Consider the following 12,118-nt stretch of genomic DNA (forward strand, 5'->3'; position numbering starts at 1 on the left):
AACCAAGTGTATCGAATAACTAATAAGGTTTTGGGTAATAGAAAATATTCTTCACATTCTCTCCCTATGGTCAATTTCTTTTATGCAAAAATACTTTATATTTATTTCCGTTGCAGGATCTTCGGCTGAGAAAGAAAGAAGACAATAGTGGTGTTGATCATGACACTCAAACGGATTCTAATAAATTTAATTCTGTTCAAGTTCAAACCGATAATTGCAATGAGCACCTAAAATCTAATTATGCTCATGCAGTGAAAGAGCAAGAAATAGTAAATATTCAGGAAGCGAGTGCAGAAACATCAGTATCTGACCTAAATAAAAAGGAAGCACTAAGAGTTGTTAATAGGCCAAAACCTTTATCCAAAAGGACTATGGAGGAAAAACACAGATACTTAAATAAAGAAGCTGGGCAGAGTGTCAAAGAATGTTCAGTAAAATTGGACAGGCTGCTGACTGAAAACTCGTGCCAAACTGGGTCTTGTGTTCAGTCTTTAGATACCATCAAAACTAAGTGTGTAAGTAAAACAGTAGATGTAAATGCTGTAAAACGGGAAGAGGTTGACGATTCAGAAGAGAGTGAAAGGGACTCGACTGAAATGACTGAACATCAAAAGCGAAGAGCTGGCAGACCGAAGAAAATTTCAACAAGCATTGATGAGGACATTAGAAAACCTGAAGTAGAGCCGATAATTAGCCAGAGGTCCAAACGGACTCCGAAGCCTAAGCGTATTTTCGATCCGTCAATTACAGACAGACGATCGAAACTGAAGAACATAGTATTGACTTTGCCTAATTCTGGGACCAAGAGTCCTCAGTCAGAAGAGTATGAAGATGGCCAAGCAATGGATGACAATGAAAATCCAAAAGGTAAGCTGAATGTAGCTCAATTCTAGTTATAGATGGTTTGCATTAATAAATTTATTATTCACGTCTGACAATATAGAATGCATTCAAACCACTCTAATATTAAGCAAAGAAAATTTGGGGTAAAAAAAAACAACTCAAAAAAACCTAATACCAATTGGTGTGGCTAAAATAAACTTCCTATTGACACACTTTAAGTCAGGTACACATAAAAAGGCCGATGTAAAATAAATAAAATTAAAACGCGTTTCAAAAAGTAGGCTGTCATTTAGGCTTGACCGTCTCTATAAAACAAAAAAAATTACAGTGATTTAAAATATTAAAAATATCTTCAGTAACTATAAAATATGATTTTTTTTTTTTTTTTTTTTTTAAATCAAATGGTCATCAAATGTGAACCAAAGGACTCAAGCCTCTCAGCTCTCCCTGGCGTCTAGTAGCTTCGTCATTGTGATAAGCCAGGAGTCTCGGTCGTTTGTGAGTGGCTCAATCAATTCGAGTCAGGACTTTCCATCTTCATCTATGCTTTTCGAAGCCACTGAGTGGGTCTAGGTTGGCCTTGATGCGGGCGAATTACGTTTTCTTGTGTCATCCACGCTCAGTTAAAATTAGTAAAAAAAAAAAAAATGTGTGGTCAGGTCATATATAGGATGAGTTCACCTATTGTAGGATTTTCGAAGACGTGTCAGGTGTTAGGCTTAACTTTCTGTTTTGAATTTGGAGCACGGGGGTTAAAGACTGTTGAGGAATTGTCCATTGCTTTGCCACTCAATGTAATGATAAGATATATGGCTCTTGAAACGTACTATAATGTCTTCGTATAACTTCTATAAACTTCTTCAAAAGACGTTGTCGCATTTGGCCTCCTTGTATCGCCAAGGACCAGATATGTAAAATTTAGAGTATTAGAACTTTTGCAAATAACCCTTGGCTCTTCCTTCACTACTTATGAAAGATGGTTTAAATCAGCTTCATTCGAGTTCCTTGACAATTAGAAAATATAAACTTACCATAGGCTGTGGCCTAAAATGCTTTCAGTTAAGTCTTCCTCAGTTCGGCCATTAAATATTATGGAGGCCTTTGATTATTGATTCTGTCCTTTATTAAATAAAAATCATTTCTTTGTGTTTTTTTAAAAGCTTACTTGTTGCAGCTATTGAATACAAGAGAAAGCCATTATATTTCATTAAAATTGTATTTATAGAACCCGAGAGGAGCTTTGTTTTTGTTGCTACAGAAGACGGGGGAATGGAACTTGTACCATCAGAAGTAACACAAGAAAGCAAATCAAATGTACAAAGCGATGCAGAAAATACCACCACAATCAGTATAAATGGCGAGTATGACAACGAGGTTGAAAAGGTTAAAATAGTCAAGCGAAGAAAAGTTACAGCGAAAGAAATACCACGAGGTAGAACTCCAAGGAGTGGAAGACTATCAGGTGAGAAACAGGGAATACAATCTATGAATAAGAAGGGGAAAACGGCGAAAAGTAAAATTCCACTTTAGGCCTCAAAGAATAAATAGCGACGAAGACCACACTGCCTTTCCATCACAGACATCAAAAACAAGGAGAACAATAGGGAATTCTTTTCGTAAGACACTGGAAATATAATTAGAATGAATATTTCAGCCCTGTGTCCAAGGGCCGTCCTCAGCAAAACATAAATATATAAGAAGAAAACTTACAACAAGATACAGCCAATATAACTAAAATGAAATACATATTTATATTTATTTATATATTAAATATAACAAATATATTTGTTTTGCTGAGGACGGCCCTTGGACATAGGACCAAAATATTCATTCCAATTATATCTCCACTGTCTTGCGAAAAGAATTTTCTGTTGTTCTTCTTGTTTCGCATGTTTGCCTCAAAGAATATTGTATGCTAAGATAACCTATAAAAGTGTGCTGGTTAACATAAAGTAATTCCTTTCAAACTATAATTTACTCTAAGCTGAACGGATCTGTTTGTCTTATGAATTAAGTTCGAGTCTGATTTGAATTCATAATTTCTGATCGTGGTTTATTGCTTTTCAAGAATTCATTTATGTCCCAATTCTTGTGTTCTGTGTAGGACTCCTCCTTTAACATCAGAATTTGTCTTTTTCTAATGTCAACCTCTTGAAAACGTCTTAAATTTTGGTTTTCAAAATCTAAAAATTCAAATACTCTAATTTGAAGTATTTATTTCTTGTCTTTGTAGTCTTTCTGTAAGAAAAAAAAATTATCTCATAAATTACTTTATAGTTTTTCTTGGTTAATTAGCTTCTAGTTTAAAAAAAAAATTGCGACATAACAAGTAGCATAATAATTTCTTTTTCTGAAGATTTTATTGAATGCGGGACTGAAAAAGGTTTTATTTATATTATATGGTAATTTAGCTGTATCTATTACTGAATAAATGGTGTGAGTTAAAAATACTACAACATAGCCCTCCGATGTTCTCCACGACCAGGAAATAAATCAAGGGAAAAGAAAAATGGAATTTCTTAATCCCACTAACGCATTTTGATGGAAGAGAGTCAAGAGGAAGAGAGAGAGAGAGAGAGAGAGAAAGGGTCATTACAGTGGGATAAAAAGAACTAATCACTAAGTTTTTCCAGTTACCAAGTCAATGGTACATTCGTGCCAATTGTTTTAAGGAGTTTCAAACAATACGACATGCAATTAAAGAATAAAATCTTATCTCGCAGGCCGAGTAAGCTGAATTTTGTTGTTATCAAATTACACTGATCAGATCATTGATCAGAGACAAATTTGAGTACTTTAAGGGACTTAGGAAGAATTTCATGGGGTTTCTTGGGATTTATCGCTTGATCTAAAATCTTAAAGTGGCTTCGCAAAAGAACAAGAAGTTGACGTCCACATAATCAGGTAGTAAGAACACAAGGACTTTAGTTTTGTATATACCTTCAGTTAGATAAAATCGAAATGGTGCTTTAAACGTTTGTCTTTGTCAAGAAGACAGGTGTAAAAGTAAAAGATTATGATCTCTGAAACGGAATTTCATAATTTCAGTAGAAGAATTCTGTAGGTTGAAGAACCAAAGCTTTTATAATATCCTGGGTAAAGCAGTAGGATTCAATTCGAATTTAACTTTTAATCCATAAAACCAAAAAGGCTGTACGTGCATGCTCCATTACATGCTTCACGGGGAAATGATGCTAAAATCGTGGAAAAAAAAATCCTTGGAATGTTGAAAAGTAATAAGACGAGGAAGAATTGCCGTTTCAAAAATTCTGGTAAGTACAGACTTAGATTAGATTCAGTCGGTTTTATTAACAAAATTAGAAATAAATAACCATAAATTATACTTCTTTATGCCAAAAGCGCACGTTTATTTCTTTAAACTTAACAATTCTTTTTAATCGCGCGTTACGGCTCTCGCTTCACTTTTCAACACAACCACATCCCTCATTAATAATTGTTCCCTTTCTCCGCGAAAGTACAGCCAACTTAAGGTTACAAAGTAATAATAAGAAAACGGAGATAATAATGATAATAACTAAATAAATCTCTTAATTATTATTTATTGAAAGTCAAATCAGATTATTTTCTTATTATTTTTAAAAGACCTAAGAGAGCTTCTGCATCTCAGCTCTTGTGGAAGCATGCTCCACGTTTTTGAGCATGCCACATCCGGGGCAGAACCGGATCGTACTGTTGGTGTTCGTCTCACTAGAACGTTGTATGCAGACCTCGTATTCCATCCTGAAGAGAAATTTAAAACAGATAACTAAGCAGGATAAATGGGAAAGTGATGCAAGTAAAATAAACTAGTCCACATTCCCAATTATTTTCAGGGCACGTTTGTGGATTGAATCAACCCTTTTCAGTTGGGATATGAATTTTGACTGCCAAATTGACGCACTGTTTGTAGACGATGTTTGATAAGTCTATTGTAAAGTAGACGAAGACCTTTAAGGGATTGTGTGCTTCCTGATAATGCCAAGATTGAGGAAAAACTTCAGTTCCACGAAGTTTTGTGATGTAGGTAGAAGAGGTACCTCACATAGCTCGTTTCTGGTCGCTTAATCGTTGCTCAAGAAGTCGTTAGTCCTAATATTTCTGGATGCAAAGCTCCAGTCCTCGACAAGAAGAGAACGTACGATTTGCCGACATTTATTACAAATCTATTGACATACTTCCAGGCGGAAGTTTCTTCTAAGATGACCTCAAGTTTACTCTAGAGTTCTGACATGTATGAGTCACAGGAGGCCAGTGCAGTGTTACCCGCAAAAGCCACAAGTTTATCATAATCATCTGCAAAAAGAGGTGTACCAAGCATTTTAAAGGTTGTACGGACGATAATACTGCTTTCAATACTTTAATGTAGATGCGGTCAAATCCAGAGGCAGATGCTTCTCTCAGACCTTATACAATTATGGAACATCCGTGGAAATTACAGGAATGAGTGCCATCGACAGTATACACGCTGGGGCCAAGAAGTCCTTGTAGAATTTTTTAGAGGGTAGCGCTTTGTTGGCCTTTTTTTCTCTAATTTTAGCCAAGAACGTCCAAAGTTCTTTCGCGACCTGTGCTGGTTCATTCAGGGTTTCCCCTTCAACCGTAATTTTGGATGGTAGTTCAGGTCTTTCGGTCGTGACACTGACTTACTTGTTTTCCACGCTTTCCTTTCATTTTTCCCACTTTCAGCTAGCCCATGATTGAAGTAATCCCTCCTAGTCTTTCTCAGAACTGACCTTATGCATTTCTCATAAGCTTCATAAATCCACAGGCTAGCTACACTTACTAGATTAAGGTATTGCGCCCGAAGGCTGTTCTTCTTATTGATGCACCTGAGGGAGCTTTCGGTAATCTAGGGGCATATTCACGTTTGTTTGGTTTTTGTTGGAAACAACATGCCTTGTATAAGGTTATTAATTTATTGTTAAGAAGTTCAATTCCTTCTTTAAAATATTCTTTCGCCATAACGCTATCCTAGGTCAGATTCTCCAGTTTTTCATCAAGTAATTTTTAACACCTTTTACATTTCGAGTCAGTTGGCTATTAATACAGACTGGTTATTTGCTTTTTGTATATATTGTCAATCCTCCTCGTGCTGACTCTTTTATATGAACGAAATTAGATGTACACTCGGGGTCATCTGCCAGGATGTCAGCGTGCCTCGTTAGGAATAAAGAAGCAAGTGCTTCTTGGATATTTTTCTCAATCTAAACAATGCAGTGCAAACCAATATTCCTTAAAGGACGGTAGGGGAATGAAAGAATGGCCGATAGATTGAATTTAGGACCTTGTCGCATTTAAGGAATATCCTTATACAGTTAACCGTCCTGACCGAGTGGATTGGTGCGCTGGATTCAGGATCCTTTGTCTGAGAGGATGAGGGTTCGAATCCTAGTGTACCCAATTATTTAGTTTGGGATGAGGTTCATTAGCCTTTTTTTCTCTAATTTTGGCCAAGAACGTCCTAAGTTCTTTCGCGACTTGTGCTGGTTCATTCAGGTTTCCCTTTCAACCGTCATTTTGGATGGTAGTTCAGGTCTTTCGGTCGTGACACTCGGCTCTGCTACAGTGTAAACTACTTTTCATCCTAGGATTAACGGGAGACACAGTGCATACATCAAAGATAGGCCATTTCAAAGATTCAAAGAATCAAATACAGAACAAGTTTATTTCGTTCTCAAAGGAAAGCTCCTCGAATTATTCATGTTCTCTGCCCTAATGAAGTCTTATCAAATCCCTGATCTTTAAAATTGGAACTAGGAATAAGCCGGTAAATACTCAGAAATGTCAATGACTGATTTAACCTCAGTTGTGTTGCTTGGAATTGGTGTAGCAAGTATAGCTTCTGTTGCGAGTATATTTGTAGACCTCAGGTCTATTAAGTTTATGTTTAAAACCCCTATTAGAATTATATCACATGGTTGGCTCAAATTATACTAGCAATTCATTGAGGATTTTAGGGAATGAAGGGATGGGTCCCCTTGGATATTTATTATCATTACCTATAAATAAATCCTTGCCATGAGACTTTAAATCAGATATTGTCGGATAAGTTTTGTATATTCTAATATTGTCGGATAAGTTTTGTATATTCTAAGTCTTGTTTTATTACTGATGTCTCAATGTACTCTCAAAATTTGTAACTTCATTTTCCTTTCATGTGGTACTTTGTTTCTAACAACAACAAAAGAAAAGGAAAAAAGCATATAAGATTGTTTTTACTATGTTGTGTTCAGGTCGGATGACATCATATGTTTATTCCAGTGGCGTCAATTCACGAAAACTTATAGAGAGAGGGAGTAAATTTATTTTTCTTTTTAAAATCCCAAAAAGGCATTTTCAATGAAAATACCCCCCCCCCCCAAAAAAAAAAAGGTGCACACATGCCGCCTGCCCCTTCCTATTGACAACACGGGCTTTTTTGTGCTTGTGTAAACGGTTAGCTTGCGATTCCTTAAAAACTATTTTATTTCTGTCTCTAGTAGGACCAGAACAGGTAAGTTTACAATTCATCATTTTGTTTTGTAAGCATATTGGTCCGTTTTAGCAAATAATTGACATAATCTATTTATTCTAGATTTCCCTTGGATGGGACATGAGTTTACAATGGAGTTCTTAGAAAGCGCAATCGAAAGAGACCTTGATCCCGATGAAAGAGCACACCTTGAAGACCTGATACGGCGCAAGCGCTTCAGGGAACTTTGGATTCAATGTTTTATTGGGAGTATCAAGGGCAGTATCCCACTAAAAAGAAGAGCGTGTCCAGAGTGCGGGGAGGTTATTCAGAGCGAAATCAAAGCTTATGAAAAACATTGCAAAAGCCATAATGTAACTCCTGAATTTGTTTGTGAGGTGTGTGGCTTGGATATCTCCAGTGCTGATGACTATTATGATCATTGGGAAGATCATCTTTCTCACTATGCGTAAGTTAAAAAAGAAATAGAATTGTAGACTTAATCCTTACTGTTGAACTTGTAATGTTCCTCCTAACGGTAGAGAATTTCTAAACAGTTATAGGTTCATATAGACTCTATGATAGGTCTTAAGTTCACCTCATCTTTGAAACTCGGTCAGTGCCAACGCTCTTGAGTGTCCTATAGTATATCCCATAAGGCTTAAATTTAGTATGAACCCACGTCATATGTACAATTGGTCATAGAAACTTTGAAGGGTACTCGTCCAATTTGGAATTGAAAGTTATAGTACCCTTTTTTAAATTCAAAAGGGATTAGAGGGCAACCAGCCCCCTCCCATGCCCTTTTTTGCTATCCTCTTCCCGAAGATGTCCGTTCAAAATTATCAGATAGCTGTTTCCTTCAAAATAGTCTAAAGGTCAAATAACTATCCCCTTATGGATGGCATTCCTCCCACAGTCCCTGGGGTAAGGACTATGAAATCTGCAAGTTGCTTGTAGTTTACATATAACGTTTGTTATTGGGAAATGGTGGGAATGTGGGGTGTTGGGAAATGGAGGTATGCTTGTTCTCCGAAAAGGCTTTGGGTATTAAGATGAAACTCGGGAAGTTTTGGGGGGATGTCGAGCAAAGTCAAAACACACTATGTGCATGCTTATTATTAAACGGGGTTTTGGGGGGATGTCGAGCGAAGTCAAAACACACTATGTGCATGCTTATTATTAAACGGGGTACCAGCAATAAGTCAGAAACGGCTAAGGCTATTAAGTTGAAACTTTAAAGAAATGTCGATTGCAATATTGAACTAAATCAAAAGACATCATTTGCATCCAGGTTGTCAAAATCGCACATGTGCAGTACCTCAGGATCAGTTATGGGTTTTGAGGTTGAAAAAAAATATTACGAATAGGAGTTTGGCTCCTGATTTCCTCTCCTTCCCCTAACCACAAAATTCCCCAAGCCTATTGCGTGATTTTCGCGTCACTGGAAAAAAATATTTATGATTAATTTTTTTATATTTTGACGAATGAACTTTTTGTAGAGTTTTTATCTCTCTTTGTTGTTTATTTATATTTTGAACATTGAAAAACCAAGAAAATTATAAAATCTTGAGTTGCTGAGATTTTTAGGAATTCTTATCATTATATGTCAAATATTGAGTTTATTTTCATTTTTTCTTTCCACTCAGCTTGATTCTTATAGTGAATTTGTCGATGTGTTGAACAATTAAAGCACACTGATCAAAATACTTGTAGTTTTCAGTAAATCGCAAATGACGCAGTAGGCTTTAGAACGTTTATGGTTAGAGGAGGGGTAGGAGGAAAGTAGACAAACATCTCTTGGATGTAATTTTTGTTCATTTTACGTTGGGCTTGACTGCTGAATTTAATTTTTATTTGTTTTAGGATTCATTTATTCATCTATTTCAATAACTGTTATTTTTATGTTTGACATTATTATTTTTTATTTTCATTTCTGTTTGTTTTGTGTTTCATTTATTTTTTAGCTGTAATTTTTGGTCGTTTAGAGTTTTAATTGGTGTAGGACTTTATTCCGGTTCGTCATAGTCTTAACATGGACCTTTACTTTTCTGTGAAAAACATCTTATCCTGAAAGCTTTTTTTTTATTATATATTCATGGAAAAAGAGAAAGAAAGGAAATCTTTTAAGGGCGACATAATTGACACTGAAGTACGAGGACTGTGAAAATGCGTTTTGTTGGAACAATTTTGTTTGGAAAACAAAACTGCGTTTTGTTGGAATTGCTTAAATGGAAACTTCCCTAACCATATATATTTTAAAAAATAAGGAAAAATCAGGAATTTAATTTTGTGTGAAAAATTTCTCAATATACAATTATGCAGTTTTTTGATAGAAGCGAAACCGAAGCTCTTGGAAAGCAGAATTGGTCTTAATAAGGTATAGTCGTCCTTGAGAACCAACAGATTGTTAATATTTGTATTTTTATGGATGAAAAGTGTTGGTCAGATCTAGCTAATTCTTTGCTTATTTTTTCTCATCTTTGATTACGTGCAACACTGACAAAAAATATGATTCTGTCCTAAAAACTGCATGAACCAATTAAACATTTTTGAAAGTGGCAGTTTTGAGGTATAAATAGACCTAGGTAGGGTTTCAACGAGCAAAAGATGTTTTCACTATGGTTTTCTTGGCACTTTAAGATTTATTAAGGTAATTCTTGGCACTTTAAGGTTTAATAAAGTAAAACATTATTTTTAGAAATTTGTCTGTTTCTTTTCACTGTTAAGTTCTTGAAATTTTAATTACCTCGGCCTTTCGTGAATTTGACTGTTTTCCCTTGATCTTTGTGCGATCAAGCAAGGTGCTACACTTTTATTTAAGTGAATCTTCGTTCTAGTGGAAATATAAGAAGAATTCTTTTATTTTTTTTCCACAAGCACTTTAGGGCCAAAAATTTGTTTCCTCCGGGTTTCAACTTTATATTTTAACTTCACAAAAATTTTTGAAATTAGATTCTTGGCACTCTTTCTCTATTCCACAGTCCAACAGTGTGGTTTTGTGTAGAAAGCTATAGCGTATGATATAGCTTTCTCTTTATTAAGAGCTTGGATGTTTTATGAAGTTCATTTTGGTTTTTGATTTGAATCATCTGTTGTTTGTTTTCATTCTTTGGTGTTTTAGATATATCTCTTTATCACATTTGTAAGATTAGTTTCCGGCATATTCGGATAATATGATTAAAGCGAAGCCTGATAAGTCAGCATAAGTTCTTCTAATCGCTCTGACTTATGATGTTCGTAATGCTCGATTACAATGCTTGAACAGTTGGATTTATTGGCTGTTCAACATAAAAGTCCAAATTTGGCTGGTAAAAACAAAGATAAAAAATAAATCTGAGCAATGTCGTATCATTAATTAAGTAAACTAATTAAAGTTGATAAAGATTTTATTTAATGATAAAAATAAGACAAAGACTAACACGCTCTTAATGCTCCTTAGTAGTCAACTACTCAGGGTGAAAAACTTCTGCCAGCACTCCCCCCCCCCCAAACCCTAATATTGTAATTTATTTTAATAATTGTCTTTTGCTCATATATTACGGCTAACACGTTAATTAACATTAAATACCAATATAGATAAACATAAACATGATAATGCAAAAAAACACAAATGTATATTGTTGTCGTATAAATTACAGCTGGATCGAGTGACTCTCCCTCCCCCTCCGAAAAATGGCTTTGAAAATCTCCCTCTAAAGAATAGCTTGGGAAATAGATACTGAGATATATGCAAGTCCTGATGCTTGTCCCTCAAAATGCGAATGTTGGAGATACCAGAATCCTTCTACCCAGAAAAAATAAAAAATTGCATTTATGCAGTTAACCTGGATTACCATTTGATTCTGACCAATAATGTAAGATTCTGAGTTTCTTCATGGATAGTTGATGAAAATTTGTTTCGACTAAGAACGGAATCTTATTTTGGGAAGATATTGGGAGGCTCGAAGATTTTTGAGAGAGTTTCGGGGGATCTCGAAGCGAAATTTTGTTGTTGAGAAAATCCATAAATTTCATGACCCTGTTGCTGACGAACTCAATAAAGAATTATTGATACACACGACTCTCCTCGCACTCGACAACCTACCGATGTTTTCAACGCGACTTGTGCCCCTGCTCATGGATATTTGTTTGATATTTAATCTCGCCTAATTCCCCCTCCCCTCCTCCGCTCAATTATTACGTATGAAGATACAATACAGAAGAGGAGTAATGAGGACTTTTTTTTCCCAAGACAGTGAATGAACAAAACCTATGTGAATATTTTGGCCCTACATCTAAGGCCTGTCTTCAGCAAAGAAAATAATGAACAAATAACACACTTACAATGAAAGTTCTTGGTTAAAAATCCATTTCTTTTTTAAATAACCTAGGCATCATTACTTCTTAACGAGAAGTTTACCCAAGGCTGAAAAAAATGGATTTTTAACCAAGAACTTAGATATTGGGCCGAAACATTCAAATAGGTTTTTTTCATTAACTGTCTTGGGAAAAAAGTCCTCATTATTCTCTCTTCTGTGTTTGTATTATGGAAAGGCAGTGTGGTCTTCGTCATTATTTACGTATAAAGACTTGTATTGAAAAATTAAAACCGTGTAAATTAAATTAAAATTGACTGTATTGAAAAAATGTATTAAAGTTGTGCATATTACATCGGTATTCAATAATTATGTTGCTGAGTAATACTTTTTTTTCGAATTGAACTCACACTTCTAAAAGAGCTTAAGATGCGCGGTAGTTTCCTGACTTCGTCACAGAAATATCTTTTTACGTATTAACTTATAATTATAAGAAAATGAATAAAAAGGAGCTTTTTTCCACCAG

The 12,118-nt window shown here is 35.3% G+C and overlaps 1 protein-coding gene across 1 annotated transcript in view; it reads left to right on the forward strand.

The window, feature by feature from the left end:
- The window catches only part of LOC136036259 (zinc finger protein 711-like), a 34,856-nt gene that overhangs the window by 10,494 nt on the left and 12,244 nt on the right, over positions 1-12,118 (forward strand). Inside the window, exons 3-5 of the mRNA XM_065718391.1 lie at positions 117-867; positions 2,069-2,305; positions 7,418-7,763. Coding sequence (XP_065574463.1) covers positions 117-867; positions 2,069-2,305; positions 7,418-7,763 — 1,334 coding nt within the window. The remainder of the gene's footprint in view (positions 1-116; positions 868-2,068; positions 2,306-7,417; positions 7,764-12,118) is intronic.

This window comes from Artemia franciscana, chromosome 15 (assembly GCF_032884065.1).
Source record: "Artemia franciscana chromosome 15, ASM3288406v1, whole genome shotgun sequence".
Classification (NCBI taxonomy): domain Eukaryota; kingdom Metazoa; phylum Arthropoda; class Branchiopoda; order Anostraca; family Artemiidae; genus Artemia; species Artemia franciscana.